This window comes from Leishmania mexicana, chromosome 16 (genome assembly GCF_000234665.1).
Source record: "Leishmania mexicana MHOM/GT/2001/U1103 complete genome, chromosome 16".
Classification (NCBI taxonomy): Eukaryota; Euglenozoa; class Kinetoplastea; order Trypanosomatida; family Trypanosomatidae; genus Leishmania; species Leishmania mexicana.
In genome coordinates this window covers 186,816-208,958 of record NC_018320.1, presented here as the reverse complement: position 1 = coordinate 208,958, position 22,143 = coordinate 186,816, and the positions used below count along the sequence as shown (strand labels likewise).

At 62.8% G+C, this 22,143-nt stretch overlaps 7 protein-coding genes across 7 annotated transcripts; all 7 read left to right on the top strand.

Annotated features, from left to right (window-relative positions):
• Nucleotides 1–33: 33 nt before the first annotated feature.
• On the top strand, nt 34–5,562 carry LMXM_16_0590 (putative carbamoyl-phosphate synthase; the record flags this gene model as incomplete). Its single annotated transcript, XM_003873696.1, has 1 exon — nt 34–5,562. The coding sequence occupies one exon, from the start codon at nt 34–36 to the stop codon at nt 5,560–5,562; it is 5,529 nt and encodes a 1,842-aa protein (XP_003873745.1).
• Nucleotides 5,563–7,227: 1,665 nt separating this feature from the next.
• LMXM_16_0580 (putative dihydroorotase) lies at nt 7,228–8,442 on the top strand (the record flags this gene model as incomplete). Its single annotated transcript, XM_003873695.1, has 1 exon — nt 7,228–8,442. One exon carries the CDS (start codon nt 7,228–7,230, stop codon nt 8,440–8,442), a length of 1,215 nt encoding a protein of 404 aa, XP_003873744.1.
• A 1,506-nt stretch (nt 8,443–9,948) lies between these two features.
• On the top strand, nt 9,949–10,341 carry LMXM_16_0575 (histone H3; the record flags this gene model as incomplete). Its single annotated transcript, XM_003873694.1, has 1 exon — nt 9,949–10,341. One exon carries the CDS (start codon nt 9,949–9,951, stop codon nt 10,339–10,341), a length of 393 nt encoding a protein of 130 aa, XP_003873743.1.
• A 547-nt stretch (nt 10,342–10,888) lies between these two features.
• Nucleotides 10,889–11,281, top strand: LMXM_16_0570 (histone H3; the record flags this gene model as incomplete). The annotated part of the gene is made up of 1 exon (XM_003873693.1): nt 10,889–11,281. The coding sequence occupies one exon, from the start codon at nt 10,889–10,891 to the stop codon at nt 11,279–11,281; it is 393 nt and encodes a 130-aa protein (XP_003873742.1).
• A 1,060-nt stretch (nt 11,282–12,341) lies between these two features.
• Nucleotides 12,342–14,480, top strand: LMXM_16_0560 (conserved hypothetical protein; the record flags this gene model as incomplete). Its single annotated transcript, XM_003873692.1, has 1 exon — nt 12,342–14,480. One exon carries the CDS (start codon nt 12,342–12,344, stop codon nt 14,478–14,480), a length of 2,139 nt encoding a protein of 712 aa, XP_003873741.1.
• Nucleotides 14,481–15,969: 1,489 nt separating this feature from the next.
• LMXM_16_0550 (putative OMPDCase-OPRTase) lies at nt 15,970–17,343 on the top strand (the record flags this gene model as incomplete). Its single annotated transcript, XM_003873691.1, has 1 exon — nt 15,970–17,343. One exon carries the CDS (start codon nt 15,970–15,972, stop codon nt 17,341–17,343), a length of 1,374 nt encoding a protein of 457 aa, XP_003873740.1.
• Nucleotides 17,344–20,196: 2,853 nt separating this feature from the next.
• Nucleotides 20,197–21,180, top strand: LMXM_16_0540 (putative aspartate carbamoyltransferase; the record flags this gene model as incomplete). Its single annotated transcript, XM_003873690.1, has 1 exon — nt 20,197–21,180. One exon carries the CDS (start codon nt 20,197–20,199, stop codon nt 21,178–21,180), a length of 984 nt encoding a protein of 327 aa, XP_003873739.1.
• Nucleotides 21,181–22,143: the final 963 nt, after the last annotated feature.

The following is a 22,143-nucleotide window of genomic DNA, read 5'->3' as shown; positions in this document are numbered from 1 at the left end:
TAGAAACGGAAGAACAAACAAAAGAAGGGCTCAATGGAACACTACGCAAAGGCAGAGCTTGTGCTGCACGGCGGCGAGCGCTTCGAGGGCTACTCCTTCGGCTATGAGGAGAGCGTCGCGGGCGAGGTGGTCTTCGCGACGGGCATGGTCGGTTACCCGGAAAGTCTGAGCGACCCGTCGTACCACGGCCAGATTCTCGTGCTGACGTCGCCGATGGTGGGCAATTACGGCGTGCCGCGGGTCGAGGAGGACCTCTTCGGGGTGACCAAGTACTTTGAGAGCACGGACGGCCAGATCCACGTGAGTGCCGTCGTGGTGCAGGAGTACTGCGACCAGCCCGACCACTGGGAGATGTACGAAACGCTCGGCGCGTGGCTGCGCAAGAACAAGGTTCCTGGCATGATGATGGTGGATACCCGCAGCATTGTGCTGAAGCTGCGGGACATGGGTACAGCACTCGGCAAGGTGCTCGTGGCCGGTAACGATGTGCCCTTTATGGACCCGAACACCCGCAACCTGGTGGCGGAGGTGAGCACCAAGACGCGCGTCACGCACGGCCACGGCACGCTGCGCATCCTCGTGATCGATATGGGGGTGAAGTTGAACACGCTGCGCTGCCTGCTGAAGCACGACGTTACCCTGATCGTTGTCCCGCACGACTGGGATATCACGACGGAGGTGTACGACGGCCTGTTCATCACCAACGGCCCTGGTAACCCGCAGATGTGCACGAGCACCATCCGCAGCGTGCGCTGGGCCCTTCAGCAGGACAAGCCGATCTTCGGTATCTGCATGGGCAACCAGATGCTCTGCCTCGCCGCTGGCGGAACGACTTACAAGATGAAGTACGGTCACCGCGGCCAGAACCAGCCGTGCAAGTGCAACATCGACGATCGCGTCGTCATCACGACGCAGAACCACGGCTTTGCCGTTGACTTCAAGACACTTCCGTCGGACGAGTGGGAGGAGTACTTCACGAACTCGAACGACGGCAGCAACGAGGGGCTGTGGCACAAGACGAAGCCGTTCTGCAGTGTCCAGTTCCACCCAGAGGGCCGCTGCGGCCCACAGGACACGGAGTACCTCTTCAGCGAGTACGTGTGCCGCGTGAAGGAGTCGAAGGTGAAGGAGGTGGCGAAGTTCAAGCCGCGCAAAGTGCTGGTACTCGGCGCCGGTGGCATCGTCATCGCGCAGGCCGGCGAGTTCGACTACAGCGGCTCGCAGTGCCTCAAGTCGCTGCGCGAGGAGGGCATGGAGACGGTGCTCATCAACCCGAACATCGCGACGGTGCAGACGGATGACGAGATGGCCGACCACATCTACTTTGTGCCGCTCACAGTGGAAGCGGTGGAGCGCGTGATCGAGAAGGAGCGGCCGGACGGCATTCTACTCGGCTGGGGCGGCCAGACGGCGCTCAACTGCGGTGTAAAGCTCGACGAACTCGGCGTCTTGAAGAAGTACAACGTGCAGGTGCTCGGCACGCCCGTGTCCGTCATCGCCGTGACGGAGGATCGCGAGCTATTCCGCGACACTCTGCTGCAGATCAACGAGCAGGTGGCCAAGTCGGCGGCGGTGACGTCCGTGGAGGAGGCGGTGGTGGCGAGCAAGGACATCGGCTTCCCGATGATGGTGCGCGCGGCCTACTGCCTTGGCGGGCAGGGCAGCGGCATCGTCGAGAACATGGCGGAGCTGCGCCACAAGGTCGAGGTGGCGCTGGCGGCGTCGCCGCAGGTGCTGCTGGAGGAGAGCGTGGCTGGCTGGAAGGAGATCGAGTACGAGGTGGTGCGCGATATCTACGACAACTGCATCACCGTGTGCAACATGGAGAACTTCGACCCCATGGGGGTTCACACGGGCGAGTCCATCGTCGTTGCGCCATCGCAGACGCTGAGCAACGACGAGTTCCACATGCTGCGCAGCGCCTCCATCAAGATCATCCGCCACCTCGGCATCGTGGGCGAGTGCAACATCCAGTACGGTCTCGACCCCTTCAGCCACCGCTACGTCGTCATCGAGGTGAACGCTCGTCTGTCGCGCTCGTCGGCGTTGGCCTCCAAGGCCACCGGCTACCCGCTGGCCCACGTCGCCACCAAGATCGCTCTGGGCAAGGGGCTTTTCGAGATCACGAACGGGGTCACCAAGACGACGATGGCGTGCTTCGAGCCCAGCATGGACTATATTGCCGTCAAGATGCCGCGCTGGGACCTCCACAAGTTCAACATGGTGAGTGAAGAGATCGGCTCCATGATGAAGAGCGTCGGCGAGGTCATGTCCATCGGCCGCACCTTCGAGGAGGCCCTGCAGAAGGCAATTCGCATGGTGGACCCGAGCTACACCGGCTTCTCCATCCCCGATCGCTTCGCCGGCGCCGACTTCGACTACATGGAGCACATCCGCCACCCGACGCCGTATCGCCTGTTCGCCCTCTGCCGCGCCCTGCTCGACGGACACTCGGCCGAGGAGCTGTACCAGATGACGAAGATCACGCGCTTCTTCCTGTACAAGCTGGAGAAGCTCGTGCGTCTCTCCAAGGCCATGTCCACGCTGTACGCAAACAGGCTCACCGAGATGCCACGCGAGAACCTGCTGAGCATGAAGGCGCACGGCTTCTCTGACCGGCAACTCGCCCAGCTCCTCAACACCACCGCCGCCGACGTGCGTGCGCGCCGTGTGGAGCTGAACGTGATGCCGCTGATCAAGCAGATCGACACGGTTGCCGGCGAGTACCCGGCGGCGCAGTGTTGCTACCTCTACTCTACCTACAACGCCCAACGCGATGATGTGCCCTTCACGGAGCGCATGTACGCCGTGCTCGGCTGCGGTGTCTACCGGATCGGCAACAGCGTCGAGTTCGACTACGGCGGCGTCCTCGTGGCACGCGAGCTGCGCCGGCTCGGCAACAAGGTGATCCTTATCAACTACAATCCCGAGACAGTGTCGACAGACTACGACGAGTGCGACCGCCTGTACTTTGACGAGGTGTCGGAGGAGACGGTGCTCGACATCCTCACGAAGGAGCGCGTGCGCGGCGTCGTCATCTCGCTGGGCGGCCAGATTGTGCAGAACATGGTCCTAAGCCTCAAGAAGAGTGGGCTGCCGATTCTCGGCACTGACCCGGCGAACATCGACATGGCTGAGGACCGCAACAAGTTCTCGAAGATGTGCGACGAACTCGGCGTGCCGCAGCCGGAGTGGATCTCGGCCACGTCGGTTGAGCAGGTGCACGAGTTCTGCGACAGGGTCGGCTACCCTGCCCTGGTCCGTCCGAGCTACGTGCTGAGCGGGTCGGCCATGGCTGTCATTGCCAACAAGGAGGATGTGACGCGCTACCTGAAGGAGGCCTCCTTTGTTTCTGGTGAGCACCCGGTGGTGGTGAGCAAGTACTACGAGGACGCCACAGAGTACGATGTCGACATCGTGGCCCACCACGGTCGCGTGCTGTGCTACGCCATCTGCGAGCACGTCGAAAACGCCGGCGTGCACTCTGGCGATGCGACGATGTTTCTTCCCCCGCAGAACACCGACAAGGACACAATGAAGCGTATATATGACTCGGTCAACCGCATCGCCGAGAAGCTCGACGTGGTGGGGCCGATGAACGTGCAGTTCCTGCTGACGGCGGAGGGCCAGCTGCGGGTGATTGAGGCGAACGTGCGCAGCTCCCGCTCCGTGCCATTTGTGTCGAAGACGCTCGGGATCTCTTTTCCGTCCGTGATGGTGTCCGCCTTCCTGGCGCGCAAGGACCAGAACCTCGTGCCCATCAAGCGCGCCAAGATGACCCACATCGGGTGCAAGGCCTCCATGTTCAGCTTTAACCGCCTGGCCGGCGCGGACCCGATCCTCGGCGTTGAGATGGCCTCCACTGGTGAGATCGGCGTCTTTGGCCGCGACAAGCACGAAGTATTCCTCAAGGCAATGCTGTGCCAGAACTTCAGGATCCCGAAGAAGGGCGTATTCTTTAGCATTGACGTGGACAGCCAGACGGAGGCACTCTGCCCGTATATTCAGCACCTTGTGCGGCGTGGGCTGAAGGTGTACGGCACGGCCAACACGGCGGCGGTGCTACACGAGTACGGCATCGAGTGCGAGGTGCTCCTCCAGCGCAGCGAGCTGCCGTCCGGCGACGCGTGCGAGAGCAACCGTCTCGCGGTGTACGACGAGGAAGTGGCCAAGAAGGAGAAGTTCGATCTTGTGATTCAGCTTCGCGACAAGCGGCGGGACTTTGTGCTGCGCCGCTGCACCCGCGAGACGGCCCCGCCGGACTACTGGGTGCGCCGGCTCGCCGTCGACTACAACATTCCTCTGCTGACGGAGCCAAGCCTTGTCAAGATGTTCTGTGAGTGCATGGACCTGCCCGCGTCGTCCATTGAGGTTGAGCCGTTCCGCCACTACGTGCCGAAGATCTACCACAAGGTCGAGAACAACAACTGCGCCATGCTGCGCTGCCACAAGGTTGGGCTGATGATTACGAACAACAACGATAGCAAGGTGCTGGCGCTGCGTCTGAGCCAGGAGGGGCTCAACATCACGTGCTTTCACGCCTACCTCGGTGGGTCGGACATCGATCACTTCGAGCAGGCTTTTCAGAGCCTGAACGTGCCGGTCGAGGTGGTCGACCTGCGCTCGGAGATCGCGAACTCGGCGTTCGACCTCATCATGTGCCAGTCCGCCGACGAGCACCACAACTGGCATCTCTCGAAACTTAGCTGGTACATCTTCGGCAAGTACCTCATCCCGGTGATGCGCCAGCGTCGCATGTCCGTGGTGGCGCAGACGTCGAAGCAGAACAAGAAGGAGGCGGGGTTCGAGAAGTACGTGCACGGCAACTGCCCGGAGATGGGTGTCTACAACGCGTGGCGCGACGCGCGGCTGATGGAGGATTTTGAGACGGTGGCCGACCAGATTAGCTTCCTCCGCAAAAACGGCATCAAGGCGACGGTGAAGAGCAACGTCCAGGTGCACAGCTCCGTGTGCGGTAGCACGTACTACGGCGACGACATGCGTAGCCTCCCGGCGCCGTCGCTGGTGAAGCCGGTGCGGGAATGCAGCGTGACGCCCGAGTTCGTGTCCCTCACCTTCCGCAGTGCGCGCTGCGTGAACATCAACGGCATCGACGTAACGCCGCTGCTGGCACTGCAGATGGCGAACGAGATTGCCGGCCGCAACGGCGTTGGCATCACCCGCACGCGCGACGGCGCCATGTACGAGGCACCGGGGATGAATCTGCTCTCCGTCGGCCTGCAGTTTCTATACGATGTTTCCTTTGACCGCTCTGCCGCGGACCTGTTCCGCATATACTCGCGCCACGTGTCACAGAACATCGGCGTTGGTCAGCTGTCAGAAAAGCACACACAGTCCGCCATCGAGGCGGTGCGCTTCCTGACGAGCGACGTGAGCGGCGTGGTGGAGCTGGAGCTGCACCAGGGCGAGATAATTTTCTTGAAGCTGTCGCACGTGCAGAACCCGGTTAACCGTCGTGTTGCGCCGCAGCTGGTAACCGAGGAGGAGCTTGAGGAGGTCTTCCAGCCCGGCAACGGCTCCTTCAGCGACGTACAGTGGTAGGCGCGTGTACACGCCCACACGCACGCAAGCCCATGCAGGCGAGCAGTCACAGTTCGAAGTGCGTGCGCAGCCTATCTGGGACTGCTGTCGCTGCGCTTGTCTATCCGCTGCAGCCATGGATGCCGCTGCTCCATTTTGTCTCTCTCTTCGCAGGCCTTTCCGCTGGTGTCTGTGCAACTTGTGCGTGTGCGTGTGTGTGGTGGGTGCCGTGTGACGAGAGGTCGGCGATGCTGTCGTCGGCTGTGTTTTTCTAAGATCTCTTCGGCTGTATTCTTCTTTGCGTCTTCGACTCCTTCGTGCTTCCCCCCTGTGTGTGTGTGTTTGTGATATCTCCACCCCTGAGCGTCTGCTGGGTGCGCCGTTGCCTCGTGTGTGGGTGGTGGTCGTGGGCGCACCGTAACCTTTCCTTTAGCTGCAGTAATGCAGCTCGCTGATCTCGTTGAGTGGGAGCGGCGAAAGGATGGGCAGTAAGCGAGAAGGTGCGTGTGTGCGCGTGCGCGCATAAGTGGGATACGTGGGAACTGTTCAACGAAGCAACCGCACGAGGCCAAGGACAAGACGCCGGTGGTGTGTCCGTGTTGTGCGCCTGTCGAGGGGCGCAGATGGCAGTCCCAAATCCAGACTTGTGCCATTGGGATGGGCAGAGCAAGAGATGCGAGGAGGGAGAATGGGCGGGAGAGTGGGGAGGCAGACGTCTGTACGCCTCCCTCTCCATCTCTCTTCCTGCAGATATAGGATGCGCGCCTCTTCCGCCATGTGTGTGTGTGCGCACGTCTTTCTCTCGTGGTTCGTGTGGGACTTGTGAGGCAGTTGGGGGAGGGAAGGGGGGGGTGGTGGTGGAGTGTGCGTGCGAGGGGCCCGATGTCTGCCGTCGTGGGTGTCGAGCGCCCGTTGGTGGCGGCCGCAACGGCCACCCATCCGTCGGCCCCCCTCCCTCCTCCCCTCTACCCAACCGACGGGGGATGGTGAGGAAGGCGAGGGCAGGAGAGGGATACCGGGCGTGGCGAGACGGCAGAGGCTTATCATTTGGGTACGCGTGTGTGCGTTTCACTGGCTTAAGTACATTGGGACCGTAATAAGTGTGGGAAGACAGCAACACAAGCGGAGGCGGGTCGACAGAGTGGGGTGGTGGCGCCACTCAAGAGTCTGCGAGAAGAGCGAGATGGAGAAAAGGCGCAACTTTTTCTTCCTCCTCCGTGGTGTCTCGTGGGTTGTGGTGTTGGTGCCCAGCTGACCGGCCGCCGGTATGGCAGCGCTCACGCAGGTGTGCTCCGGCGTACGCGAGGTACTTGGCATCCGTGCATGTGTGTGTGTGTGTGTGACAGAGTTTTCGATGAGTTGCGGGTCTCATCTTGCTGCTGCTCTCGCTGTGCCACAGTGCACTTCACGTTGTGGCGGGCACTGACGCGACGCTTGACGGAGCCACGGCACTGCATCCCTTTTCCTCCCCTTCTTCGCCCCCTTTCTCTTTCTCGGACTCGCGTGCGCGCACTCCGCCGCCGCATGGCACATTGCCTACATGGTGCACCGCCATTATTTTCCTCGCTGCGTGCCTCTCCAAGCAGCCCACCGACGTCTTCACACGACACACTCGCCCTCTTCTCTCCCCTTTCCCATTCTCCCACTCCCGTTTCTATTCCTGAGGAGCGAGCAGAGAGCTGGCCGATGTCCTCGGCCCCCACATCGGCGACGGCGGTCGTGCAGCTGCCACCTCTTATAGACTGCCACGTGCACTTCCGCGAGCCTGGCCTCGAGCACAAGGCGGACATCGCCAGTGAGAGCACCGCGGCGTACTACGGCGGCATCGCAGTTGCCTGCGACATGCCCAACACAAGCCCGCCGACGCAGAGCATTGCCGCGTTGGCGGACAAGGTGGCGCGCGCCAAGGCCACCGCCCACGCCGAGTGCAAGCTCTTTTTCTTTTTTGGCGCGACGGCCGAGGCGCACCTGCAGGAGCTCGAGGAGCTCTGGACGAACCCGGCGCACGCGGAGCTCAAGACTCACTGCTGCGGACTGAAGCTGTACCTCGACAACTCCACCGGCAACATGAAGTCCAGCCACTCTGTCGTGGTGAAGAGCTTCGAGATGTGCGGGCGTCTTCAGATCGTGCTCGTCGCTCACTGTGAGCAGTCGGAGATCAACGACGCCGCTGCCGCTCAGCACCCCTATGACGGCCCTGCTTCGCACTCGCTGCGGCGCCCCGCAGATTCGGAGGTAGCTTCCGTGCAGAGCGCCATCGCCCTGGCGCGCCAGTACCGCACGCCGCTTCATCTCGCCCACGTCTCGGCGGCGCAGAGCCTCGACGTTGTCCGCGAGGCCCGCGCGGCCGACCCAACGCTGCAGCTCACCTGCGAGGTGAGCCCACATCACCTGTTTCTCACCACCTCCGACTACTCGTGCTGTGGCGCGCGTGTAAAGGTGAACCCGCCGGTCCGACCGCCGCAGCACCATGAGGCGCTTTGGGCCGGGCTCTTGGACGGCACCGTAGACTGCATCGGCACTGACCACGCGCCGCACACGATCGCCGAGAAGGACCACTGCGACGCCGCCGCCCAGCCACCAAGTGGGATGCCGGCCATTGAAGTTGTGGTTCCACTGCTGCTGACCGTGGTGGCGGGCCAGTGGCCGCACCCGACGGCGGCGAAGCCGTCTACGCTCGCTGCGGCGGAGCAGCAGGGGCGCACGCTGACGCTGGACGACATTGTACGCGTGCTTCACACGAATCCGAATCGCATCTTTAATCTGCAACAGACCGACACGCCGCACCGCTCCTTCGACCTTGCGTGCGAGTGGACTGTCCGCGGCGAGGAGCTACACTCCAAGTGCCAATGGACCCCGTACGAGGGGTGGCGCCTGCGCGGACGCGCCATGGCCAAGTAGTGAGGCGCTGATGCTGCTTTCGCGAACCTTCACCCCCTTCCGCTACCCCTCCCATTCTCACGACGAAGACGCTGTCAGACGTGGAAAGAGGGGGGGGGTAGGAAGAGATGGGTGGCGGGTGTTGAAGTGGCCAGGGTGCGTGTGTACGACCCTACCTCCCCCCATGGGGCAACCCCTCAGCACCGCCAACAGAAGGAATATATAACTAAGGTGCATGCCGATTGCAGAGGCCCACAAGCAGGGGCAGTGTACGCTTCGCTCAAAGCGGGTGGCGAAGGGGGGACCCTGCCCATCGTCGGACGAAGACATCACACGCCAAGCGGCAACCACAAGCGGCGGGGCGCAACGACAGTGTAGAGGCGGCAGCATACCCACGCGCAAAGAGCAACCTATTGTGCCGAATGGTGGTCGACAAGGCGCACGCGTGAGCGCTGCGTGGCGGTTTTATCCCCTCAGCGTGAGTCCGCTCCGGCTGCCGCGCACACGGCGAGGTCACACGCCACACCCCACACCGCCACCCCACCCCCTACGCACACACACACGCACACCTCCGGCCCCTCCCTTGCCACAGGTCCCCACCCCACCCCCACCGCCTGGTGCGAAGCAGCCGCAGGCACACGCAGCACAGCAGTGCGCCGACTCGGTCATCAGGGAGCACGGCCCCCGCCTCAAGCTCTACGCACCAAACAGCCGTCTCGCCCGCCGCTCCGACGCCACGCAGGCCAGGACCTGGCCGCCGGCATCCGTGGCGATGCGTCGCTCTGACCTCGCCATGTCGCAGGTGCTTGGGCCCGTCACCGCCAGAGTTGGCTCGGCGTTCGGCAGGGATAGGGGGAGATCCCCTGGCGTCCTGGCACACGGAGTGGGGGGGGGCGCTGGGCGCTGAGACGACGCGCGTGGAGGCGACCCCCTCCCGTCAGCATTGCTGTGGAAGAACAAGTAAATACTCTCACTCACACCCGCGCACACAAAGCGGTATCGAAGGACTCATGCGGGGTGCGCTGACGTGCAACGGAGGCGGGCGTAGGGGATCGACAGCGCCATCGAGCAAGCGGACAGTGCAAAAAACTGGCACAAGAAACGACTTGTGATAAATGTGGTGCTGTCAACATGTCGCGGACACACACGCACTCTTTCATCGTGCACGTCCGCTGTCTTGGTGATGACCGTCGAAAGACACACGCACAAACACGTCGTGGCGCTAAGCCTCCCTTTCATGGGCGCATCGTCGACCCTCCCCGCCCTCCCAACACCACCCCCCTCTGCCGGTGCCCTCTGCGCCTCTTCATGCTGTGTCTCGACACTCTGCGGTGCCTCTGGTGATCGACATCCGACTTGCCCCTTCCCTGCCCCCTCCTCCTCTGCGCTTCTCCCATCACGCGCTCTCACACGCATGCACGCCCACTCTTCCCTCTTCGTCGCCGGCACATCTGCAGCTCGTCGCTGTCACCACCGCCATCCCCTCCCAGCCACTCCCACCCCCTCCCACCCCCACACCGCACCAACATGTCCCGCACGAAGGAGACCGCCCGCGCGAAGCGCACCATCACGTCGAAGAAGAGCAAGAAGGCGTCGAGCGCGGCGTCCGGCGTGAAGAAGCTGCATCGCCGCTGGCGCCCGGGCACCTGCGCGATCCGCGAGATCCGCAAGTTCCAGAAGAGCACGAACCTGCTGATCCAGTGCGCGCCGTTCCAGCGCCTGGTGCGCGAGGTGTCGAGCGCGCAGAAGGAGGGCCTGCGCTTCCAGAGCAGCGCCATCATGGCGATCCAGGAGGCGACGGAGGCGTACGTTGTGTCGCTGATGGCGGACACGAACCTGGCCTGCATCCACGCGAAGCGCGTGACGATCCAGCCGAAGGACATCCAGCTGGCGCTGCGCCTGCGCGGTGAGCGCCACTAGGGCGGGCGCGGCCCTCGGATGAGCGGGGCCTGCGTGCCGTGCGCGACTGCGCTGACACACGGGCCTGCTCGTCCTCCCCCCTCATAGATACAATGCCTTTGTTTCCTTTGTTTTCGCCTTTCTGCCTTACGTTGTGCACGCCGCCCTGCCGCGGCAGCCGCGAGAGCGAGAGGGTCATCGAACCTCGAGAGCCTGCCACGCAAAAGATGAGCATCACCCCGATAGAGCTGTCCGCCTGTGCGCCGGGGCTCGCTGCCGGCGTTGTGCGTCGCCGCTTCGCGTGCCGCTGTGTGCTGTGCCGCGCGCGTCTGCGCCCGTTGCCGATGTGGCACGGCCCCCCTCCCCCACGCGTCGCTGCCTTGTGCCTTGTCGTCTCCGCACCCTCCGCCTCCCCCCTCTGCTCTCACCTGCCTCTGGCCCGAACACACGCGCACGCACTCCGGCACCGCCTCAACACTCACCCACAGCTCACCGCACTCTGCATCCTCCCTCACCGCCATCCCCTCCCAGCCACTCCCACCCCCTCCCACCCCCACACCGCACCAACATGTCCCGCACGAAGGAGACCGCCCGCGCGAAGCGCACCATCACGTCGAAGAAGAGCAAGAAGGCGTCGAGCGCGGCGTCCGGCGTGAAGAAGCTGCATCGCCGCTGGCGCCCGGGCACCTGCGCGATCCGCGAGATCCGCAAGTTCCAGAAGAGCACGAACCTGCTGATCCAGTGCGCGCCGTTCCAGCGCCTGGTGCGCGAGGTGTCGAGCGCGCAGAAGGAGGGCCTGCGCTTCCAGAGCAGCGCCATCATGGCGATCCAGGAGGCGACGGAAGCGTACGTTGTGTCGCTGATGGCGGACACGAACCTGGCCTGCATCCACGCGAAGCGCGTGACGATCCAGCCGAAGGACATCCAGCTGGCGCTGCGCCTGCGCGGTGAGCGCCACTAGAGGCGAGGCCGACGCGTGCGCTGCGGCACTTTTCTTCGTTGCGCGGACGAGGTGAGACGCTGCGGTGGGGTGCGGCGGGGGGGAGGACGTTGTGTGGTGGCTGCGGCGGCGCTCTGCACTCACCCCCCGCCTTTCCCTCCCCTCGCTCACCTGCTGCCTCTCAGCGACTCAGCGTTACGTGTGTGTGTGTGTTGGCTTGTGTGAGCGGCGCTCTCGCGGACTCGCACGGGACTGACGGACTCGCACCCCATAGATGCTCTTTGGTTTCGACTCCCCCCTTTCTCCGGTGCCTCTGCGTTGTGTTCCGACGATGCGCTTCGGCGCGTGCGAAGGTGTGTAGGCGTGTGCACACGTGCATGGCGAATAGATTTTTGCGGCGATGCAGTATCACTGGGTGTTCTGTGTCTTTGGCAGACGCGCATGCGGAGGAGAGGACGAGGTGAGTGCTCCCGGTGGCGGTGTGCGTGTGTGTATCTCAGTGGTATGGGTGATCATCAGGAGACATCGCACTCCCCTCTCAAAACATGAACAACGACGGAAACGGTGCCGGGGAGAGGATCATGGCTCACTCAGGACCCCCAACAAGCTCAGTTGTTGGAGTGGAAGGTGGATGCTACGCGCCGGGATGTCTGCTTGTGCTCACCAAGGGACTCCTGAGATGCGCCTAGGGAGACCATGCACACACCACTGAGTTTCTCTGCATGGCGGCATTGCCCCCACCCTCCCCTCCCCTCCCCCTGGTCTCTCGCTTGATCATTGCGCTTCCCCTTTCGCCATCTCGTCCGCCTCCTCCTTGTTCGCCCCGTTTCCCTCCTCTACGTTCACTCCCGGACCTCTCTGGCGCTGCATGGGCGCATGCGTGGGTGGGTGGGTGGGTGCGTGTGTGCGGGACACATCTCTCCCTTCCCTTGTCTTGCACACGGACGCTGGGCAGGGCTGACTGCGAGAGTGACCAAAAGGAAAAAGACCACCCACTGCACCTTCACTCGGGTAGCGGACACACCGGGGCTTCTAGACATGCCAACGCACATCGCGTGGTCTTGAGGAAGACGCAGCAGGGATGGAGAACACCGTGGACGCTATCACAGTTGGCGTCACAGTCAAGTTGATTGGCGTTATTGGATGCAGTGCCTTCGGCAAGTCCACCGTCGCCCATCGGCTGGCGAGCAGGCTTCGCTCGCCGCTGCACCCGGTTTGCACAGACAACTTCTTCTTGGATGACGCCTGTGCGCAGCTGGGCACCTACGAGGACTACAGGTGTATTGACTACGGCGCCGTGACACGGTGGATGTCGGTGTTGGTGCACGCCGCACCGACGGTGTCTGTAAGCCTACCGGCGGAGAAGTGCGCGCCTGCTTCATCACCCGCGGCGCGAGCCGCAAGCGCAGATGGCGACACCGCCCTGCACCCCCTACACGACTTGGAAGGTCGGGTGCATAACGCATGGTGGGAGGAAGTGCTGCTGCGCCTACCTGAGCTGGGCAAGTATCGCCGTGCCGCACCGGATGTCACGTCTGCCACGACGGCCCCCACAACTGTTGTTGTTGCCCCTGCTGATACTGCTACGCCTGCTGCCCAGTCCAGGAGCACGGTTGCTGAGGCAGCACCTGCCGACGCTCATCTACATGACGGGATTAGTGACAGCGATGGGGACGCGTCGCTCAGCGCACACGAGGCTGAGGAAGAAGACCGACGGCGGAGAAGTGTTGCCGCGCTCGCACAGCGCACAGAGGGGGGTGGCGATACCGTCTGCTGGTCTCTTGGCATTCGGAGTGACAGTGAGGGGCGGGCGCCTCACGCCGCTGCTCCATTCTCGCACCACGTCATCATCTACGTCGTGTGGGAGGGCTTTCCACTCCTTTGCAACCGGTTGGCCAACTCCTATATCGACTACGCGATCGATGTTCGCTGTGACCTGGAGACGGCGTGCTTGCGGCGGTTCTTCCGCACCCCGCGTCGCCATCTTGCTCGATATCTCGCGCACGACTCTACAGGAGGCTGCCAGAATGGACACGATGAGTCGCAGTGGAGGCTGCAGCGCGGGCGAGCCGCTGTCGTGGCGGGTGTCGTACGTCAGGTCTACCGCCCGCGCATCGAGCAACTGTGGCGAGTCCGGTCGCGGGAGCAACACCGCGCCGACCTCATGAATGCCGTGGTGCGGGAAATGAGACTGGATGGGCTACAGGCACTCGCGCACGGCGACGGACCCACTGCCATGTCGTCGCCGGCGTGCGCCATGGCGCGCGGTGCTCTTGATTTACTTTCCCCTTCCTGCTTTGATCCTCCTCGCCCGCATTGCCTGCGCACACTGACCCACTCTGGCGCCGCTGAGGCTGCACCGTCCACCATATCAAGTCCCAGCGCTTCGTCAGTGCCGGTCGCGGTGGAGGTGGGGCGTCGCTGCTCTGCGTGTTGGTCCGCTGACGGATTACCCACTAATGCCTTTCAGCTTTTTTGGGAAAGCGAGTTTGATGAATGGCTGACGCGGTCGTCGTCGTCGCCCACCACTGCTGCTGCTGGTGCCGCCCTCGCCTGGGCCTCACTGAAGCACAGAGACGGTGAGGGTGTAGCTGCGCACGCTGCGCACCGCGCCGACGAGCGGCAGCGCGACGTAAATGCCAGCTCCCGCTCGACATCGCCCCCACAGGGGACACCGTCTAATGAGGAGTCTGGGGTGACGTATGTGAATCGCATGCTCGCGCAACACGGACGTCGTGCACTGCTTCAGAGCTTGTCTCGGGGCGAGCGGGCAGTCGCGCCCTCTTCTCCAGAGGCGTGCAGCATAGGTGACAGGGACGCCGCCTCAGCCGGGCTTGGCCTCGAACCGCAGCCGGCGGTCGGCGGAGTCCACAGCGCAACGGCTCCCTCTGCGGAGACGCTCTCGTCAGCGCTGGCGCCGTTCTACTACGAGTTCCGTTACTGGTACGTTTTCGAAGTTCTCTACTACGATCGAATATTCCGCCCACTGCAAGTCCACCGTCTGCGGTGGCGCTCTGTGGTGAGGGAAAGTAGTGCCGCATCCGCCGACGGGGAAGGCAGGATTGGTGAGCGTGGCGGTTGTGGGGCCACGAATTCTCCATGTGCTGTACCCCGTCCATGGTGGACGGTGCAGAACGGCCGTGATGCGTACGGGCAGGACGCACGCGAACTCCTGACGCAGGTGGATCACATCAGTGCTGCCATACGTGCCATTTGCTAAGCTCTCTCCACCCCGACTATCTGTTCCGCCGTGCACACGCACACACGTGTAAATCGCTTGTCGAGCCACAGTAGGCGCCTGCATCCGTTGCCCGCGTGCGCCTGCGCGGTTCACTCTGTGCTTCGATGCGTGCCCGCCCCGCCCCGCCGCCCCTATCTCGTCCCCTCTCCATGAAGGGCTTTCCATTCACCGTTTCAGTGGGGACAGCGTACATGTGTGAGTGTGGGTGTGCACGCTCCTGCCAGAGTCTTGGTGTTGCGTGAGCTCCTTCTCCTTGCAGTCGATCCCAGTCGTCCTTATGCGCTCGCGCTGCCGGCAGCGACAGGAGCCCCGTTGGATGGGAGTCCTCGACGGCGAGCCAGCAAAGGAGAGGGAGGGAGGGGGAGAGCAGTCGGTGCTTCTTTCTCCCTGAGCGTGTGTGTGGGTGTGTGTCTGCCGTTTGCAGGCGTTGTCGTGGCAGCCTATCCCACTCCGTTCGCGGTTGCAGCAGTGGCAGAGTGCGCGTTGGCGCATCACTGAGAGGGGGGAGGGGGAGGGAAGGGGCACTTCACGCCGTTCTCGTCCCCCCTGCCGCCCGCCGTCTCTTGTCCACTTCGCCGTCGTCTTTTCCGTATTTTGTTTTTCAGTTCCGGCGGCCACGGACGTGTGCGTCGCCTCCCCAACACACATCCGCCGATGCAGCCGCCAGATCTCAGCCGTGGGGATGGGGCGAGTGGGGGTGGGTGGGTGGCGGCAGCGGCGGAGGCGCACGTGCCGGCTCTCCACTTGCCCTGCGGCCTACTACACTCCTTACACGGTTTCTACACATGCCTGCATGCACTTTCTCTGCTGCGCTCCTGGTTGTTTTCCGTTGTCTCTCTCCCCCCGCTTTACCGCGTGATGGACGTGTGCCTCGACGAGTACGGAGAGGGGGGGTGCGGAGAGGCCCCACTGAACCTGTTTGCTGCGTCGCTGGAGCATACGCGGGCGCGCGCCCCAGTCACGCAAGTGGACACAACGCGCAGCTACATGGCAATGGTGAGGGACATGTTTTCCCTGCTGTGCCATGTGACGCCTAGCGTGGCGCGTACACCTTGTCCTTTGTGTGTGATGCGTGCGTGTGCGTGCTACGCTAGCCCGTAGGTGAAGAGTATGATGATGGGGTGGGGGCCCTGCACGTGTTGTGTGCATTCTTCAGCGCACCTGCGTCGTCCCTCGCCGTCGCGCACTTCTCTTGCCTCCCTTATCCTCCTCCTCCCCACTTTCTCGTGCGCGCAAAGTGCTGCACGCGTAGGTGTCTGGAGCGCTGGCTACCGTGAAGGCTTCCCATCTCGCGCAGACGCGTGTTTTTCTGCCCGCCGCGCCTGCTGCGAAATGAAAGGCACAGAAAGTATCCTCCACTCCTCCGCATCGCTCCTCCACCACCTCTGTGCCGTCTCACGCACGCAGGAACCGACTGTCTTCCTCTCACTCCCACACACGGACACCAACACCTCTTCGTGGTTATCGCATGTCGTTCTTTGATCTTCTGAACGAGCGCGCCAAGCGCTCGCTGCTCTGCGTCGGCCTCGACCCCCGCGCCGAGACGGCCGCTGCGGCGGTGGAGGAGTGCAAGTGCCTGATTGAGCAGACGCACGAGTACGCCGCTGCCTACAAGCCGAACGCGGCCTTCTTCGAGCTCTTCGGCGCCGAGGGCTGGACGGCGCTGCTGGAGGTGATTGGTGCCGTTCCCCCCGGCATCCCTGTGGTGCTGGATGCGAAGCGCGGTGATATCGCTGACACTGCCGACGCGTACGCCACCTCCGCCTTCAAGCACCTGAACGCGCACGCCATCACTGCCTCGCCCTACATGGGCGCCGACAGCCTTCAGCCGTTCATGCGCTACCCCGAGAAGGGCGTGTTTGTGCTTTGCAAGACGTCTAACAAGAGCAGCGACGATTTTCAGTGCCTGCGCGTAGGTGACAAGTACTTGTACGAGGCCGTTGCCGAGCGCGCCGAGGGCTCGTGGAATGTGAACGGCAACGTTGGCCTGGTCGTTGGGGCGACGGACCCGGTCGCGCTGGCTCGCGTGCGCGCGCGTGCGCCAACGCTGTGGTTCCTGGTGCCAGGCATTGGCGCGCAGGGCGGCAGCCTCAAGGCGAGCCTCGATGCGGGTCTCCGCGCCGACGGCAGCGGCATGCTCATCAACGTGTCGCGCGGCCTCGCCCGCGCGGCCGACCCACGCGCCGCTGCGAAGGAGCTGTGCGAGGAGATCAACGCGATGCGCTTCGCCAAGGGTGCCTCCGTCGAGCTGGCTAAGGCACTCGTGGACTCGCATTGCGTGCGCTTCGGCAACTTCACGCTCAAGTCGGGCAAGTCTTCGCCAATTTACATTGATCTGCGCCGCCTCGTCACGTACCCGGCTATCATGCGGCTCGTGGCTCGCGAGTACGCGAAGGTGCTGCGTCATTACAAGTTCGACCGTATCGCCGGCCTGCCGTACGCCGCACTACCCATCGCTAGCGCCATCTCCAACGAGATGAACGTCCCGCTCATCTACCCCCGCCGGGAGGCGAAAATCTACGGCACAAAGGCGGCCATCGAGGGCGAGTACAAGAAGGGCGACCGCGTTGTCATCATCGACGACCTCGTGTCCACCGGTGAGACCAAGGTCGAGGCGATCGAGAAGCTCAGGTCTGCTGGGCTCGAGGTGGTGTCGATCGTGGTGCTGGTGGACCGCGATATGGGTGCCAAGGCCTTCTTGAACAAGCTCGGCTACGACTTTGAGGCCGTGGTGGGGCTCCACCAGCTGCTGCCGCTCTGGCGCAAGAGCAACGCCATCACTTCCCAGCAGGAGGCGGATGTGCGCGCCTTCCTCGGCCAGTGGAAGCAGAGCAAGTTATAAAGAAGCCTATTAGTTAAAGTACTACCCCGCTACACACACACACACACACACACACACACGAGGAGCTGCAAGGGCGAGAGCGGATGCGAGCATGCCAGTGGTGGGTACGCGACCGTCGCAACGGATGCGTCGAGCAAAAGGAAACAGTGCTCTGTGTGTGTGTGTGTGTGCCTTAAAATGGACAAGGGCGAAGCGCGATCTCGCGCACCCCTGATGATGGGCGGTGTGGGTGGGGGGGGCGTATGCGTCCCCGTCTCTCCATAGGTGTGCGCATCCTCAATGATGTATGGAGGCCATCTCGCAACCACACGGCACACACGCATAGTTGTGTATATTCCCGAAAACAGCTGCACTACACACGCCCGCACCCGCTGTTCTCTAAGTAGTATTCTCTGAGCTCCTCCGTGTCTCCCTCCGGCTCTCTCTCTCCACCTGTGTGTGCACGTGCAGCGCGTGTGTGCGCGTGTGTGTGTGCAATGCGCAGCACGGAGGAGGCGAGTGAAGAAGGGGAGGAGGCCCGGCCGTTTTTCCCTTTTCCCTTTTAAATTTATCTCATAAAGGACGACGTAAGTCGACCATTGGAGTGTACGTGCAGCGTGCAGTGTGCACTGTGTGTGTGTGCAATGCGCGCAAGCGTGATCGCGTACACGCGGATGTGCTGGAGAGTGCGAGAAGTACAAGTGACCCAGGCACGACAGCGGTGGCGGTGATGATCGGGGCGTGGCGGCGAATGTTTGCAGCGAAGGGGCGATGGGAGTGAAGAGCCTTTGTCACAGTGGGGCCACACTGGCTGTGAAGGAGGAGTGAGTGGGTGAGTGGGTGGTGAAAGACGGACGACTGACGCCCGGGGGCTGTAGCTGTCAGCCCTCTATGTATGTGTCTGTGCGCTTGTGCATGCTGTGCGTGCACTCGCCTGTATACGCGTTGATCACCTATCTATCTATCTCGCGCAGGCTAGGGGCTACATCAGCTTATCATTCACTTGCTCTCTGCCACCACTGCCTCTCGGTCGCCCTTCATCCTCTCTACTTTTCCCTTCCGCGTGCTCCGTCGTCACATGCCTGCCACAGGCCTCCCCCCGCGGTGCGGCATCGACGAGCACCAGCTCGACCGACCTCCACCTCGAAGGTCGATGAGGCAACGCTGCACGGACATCAGGGTGAGCCGTGCACATGGCCGCCTGGGAGCCGCGCGCCCAGAATTGTGAACTGTTCAGAACAGCGGCTGTGCTTCCCCCGATCTCCGCAGCGGGCAGCACCACAAGGCAACACGCAGCCAGCCTCTATCTTGCGCATGGCTGAAGCACGTGTGGCGTGGAAGCAGCTGATGCCCCGCACTACCGGCACCCCCGTCTCTGCGGCATAAGGACAGCCTGCAGAGTCACCCGGAGTGCGGGCCTCATGGGCACCGTCTGCCGCCGCAGCGACGGTGCTTCGGGGTCCGAAGAGGCGGGTAATGGTGCTAAGCGCGGACAAACTCTTGCTGAACGTGCAGGTGTCCGCACCGATCCCCCCAAAAGCCGTTACAGGCGTCTCTCCTGGCGTTCGTTCATCGCGAGAATCGAAAGGTGAGCGTGGTGCCGATGATCAGGTGGCTTCCCTCACGTTAGGGCACCACTGTGACACCGCTCTACTCGCAGCTGTACACTACCCCGGGGCCAAACTGTGGGGCGTACACGGTGTGGACGGCGTGCGAGGCAGTGCCGCTTGCTGGATGCGCGGCACTCGTGGCCTTACAGCGCCGCGGAGTGCCAGAACCCGTAAGGCTATTCCACCTCGCCGCTTGGCATCTGTGCTGGGTCGATGACCGTGGACAACATGGTCGGCGCGCTCTTGGCGACGCAATCGTGACGGAGGGTGCTGGCGCGACTGGCTTTTCCTCTGAGCGGAATCTCTTGCATTGCTGCGTGTCTCATGGACCACGCGGGCACATACGTGGGGGCGGCTTGTGGATGCTGAGATATCAAGTTTCTTGGTGCTTGGGGCTGCTCGTTGGAGTCTTGTGGCGGTAGCGTGTCCGCTGCACGTGCACGAGAAAGCGGACCCGTTGCGCAGGGGGGGGGGAAGATGATCACCGTGCTCCGGGTGGCAAACACGCTGGGGTGGGTGGGTGGGTGTGGGGGTGCGGCGCTTCATGGCTGTACTCGCGGTGCTGGGAGCTGGGGAGATGAAGCAGCGCAACCAAGAGCGTGATCGGCACATCTCTGGCCGCGCGCGAGGGCTGGCGGTCATGGAAGCACTCCTGCCCTTGCTGCTGGTCTTCCTGGGCGTGTTTCAACGCGGGGACGAGGGTGAGGGGGAAGAAGGGTGTAGTCGGTGCGCTGAGGCGGAACGAGTACAGCTTCCGCCGCATGTGGCACCGCCTGCTAGTGGCCGTGGTGCCAACAACCACGTTCCGGTTCACCAACTTCATCGCCGTGTCCATGGCTGCCTCGAAGCGGGTGCCGAACTTCAATGTTGCACCGCTCCTCGGCGCGTACATCATGTCACTGCAGTGAAGGTCGGCGGTGCCCTCGTGACGCCGCAGTGCAGCCTGCTTTTTTTTTCCTCTCTCGGCTGGTGCTTCATCGGCTCCCCCTTCGCGCCTCTCCGGCGACTCATGCACGAAATTGCCTCTACGCATGCACACGGAGCGTCCCCACGCCTCTGCTCTCCCTCTCTCTCTTCTCTGGCCCGTAAGTCTCTGCTTCCGCGCGAACCGCAACGGCAACCCAGCGAGAGCACACACCGTATGTGTGCACACCCTTTCATATACGCACTCATCATCCAGCGACCGTTGAGCGAGCACCCATCGACTCTGTAGCGAGGCGAACGCAGAACGCCGTTCTGTTTCCTTTCTCACGCCGCCACGATCATGTCCACTTTCAATCCGGTTGCCTCCCTCAAGGGCCAGAGTGTGGCCTCCGCTGCGCAGTTCTCGCGCGCTGACATTGACGCCCTCATCCAGCTCGCACTGGATATGAAGACACACATCGAGGCAGGTAAAACTATCGACGCCCTGCGCGGTCGCGTCATGACGCCGCTGTTCTTCGAGGACAGCTCTCGCACGCTGTCGAGTTTTTGCGCGGCCATGATGCGGCTGGGCGGCGGCGTCGTGAACTTCACGGTGGAGACGTCATCTGTGAACAAGGGCGAGACACTGCAGGACACCGTCCGCACGCTGGACTCGTACAGTGACGTGCTCGTCCTCCGCCACGTTAAGGAGGAAGCGCTGGAGCAGGCGATGAGTGTGGCGACGCACCCGATCATGAACGCTGGCAACGGCGCTGGTGAGCACCCGACTCAGGCGTTGCTCGACATCCTTACGATTCACGCCGAGCTCGGCGCCGTGGACGGCATTACGATTGCGCTGATCGGGGACCTCAAGAAGGGCCGCACGGTGCATTCGCTGCTGAAGCTGCTGACGCACAACTTCGCGCTGAGGAAGGTGTACCTCATCGCCCCTGCTGGGCTGGAGATGCCTGCAGAGGTGCTGGAGCATGTCGCGACGGACGTACAGAAGCGCGGGATCACGATGGAGCAGGCGTGTGGCCTCACTCCCGAGGTTGTGGCCGACTGCGACGTGCTCTACGCGACGCGCCTGCAGAAGGAGCGATTTGTCGCCTCCACTGCCGGTGACGCCGACGCCATGGCCGCCTTTGAGGCTTCCAAAGCTAGCCTGAGGATCGACAAGGCTCGCCTGGCACACGCGAAGGCGAAGATGATTGTCATGCACCCGCTGCCCCGCGTGGATGAGCTCAGCACGGACATCGACGACGACCCGCGTGCGGCGTACTTCCGACAGATGCGCTACGGCCTCTTCATGCGCATGGCTATCCTCTTCAGCGTGCTTTCTTGAGTTGCCGGAGGGGGGAGGGCGGCGGCTATTGAAAGCGCTGGAGTTCATGTAGCTTGACTGCTGCCCAACATGGATCTCAGACGCCGATTAGCAGCGACCCCCTCCCTCTCCCGAACGTGTGGTGATGGTGACGGTGATGCCGGTGCGTGCTCCCCCCTCCACACACACACACACACACCCGCGCACCCGCGTCTATTCTCTCTCACGCAGAGTAAATCGCGGCTCACGCAGCCACGATAACATCATAAAAGACGGAACGGGTGAGTGGACGAACACACCGAAGCGATATCGATGCATGCGCGGATGCCGACTTGCAACTCCATCGATCTCTCTCTGTCTCTCTTGTGGCGCTGATGACCGACGCAGCCACCTCGTCTTGTCCCCACGCATTCGTTGTGGTGGTCGAGTTGACACTGCAGAGGAGCAGACACGCACACATGTGGGCACGGGGAGTTGCGCACGATCTGCTGAGCCGGCGTGCATCCGTCGCGCTCTCTTGGTGCTCTTGTTGCCGCAGAATAAAAAAGGCTTGAGCGGCGGCTCAGCCATATCGGCCTAGAAAGCGTGGAGGCCGGTGTCTAGGGCAGCCCTGCGCGCTTTCCCGTCGTTCCTCGGCCAGCCCAGTCATCCACTGACGGCGTCTTCATGCTGTTACGCTGTCCATCATCACGACGAGTCGGGCAGACTGTCAGTGAGGGTCGCTTACGGCGCATGATTCTTCATGACTCTCTCCGCCCCTCCTCTGTTCTTCGCTGGACTGCCATGTGTGCGTGTGTGTCTCTCCTCTCTTCGCTCCACGACTGCTACGGCCCAAATCCCCCATCACCGACCACTCCATCATCCCTCGCAGGGCTTTACGACAGCAAAAAGGTGAGGTCGACTCGTCATCAACACCCACACCCACACCCACACATACCTTTCCTCCAGCGTGCGTGACCAGTGCAGGGAGCATCAACACGCACC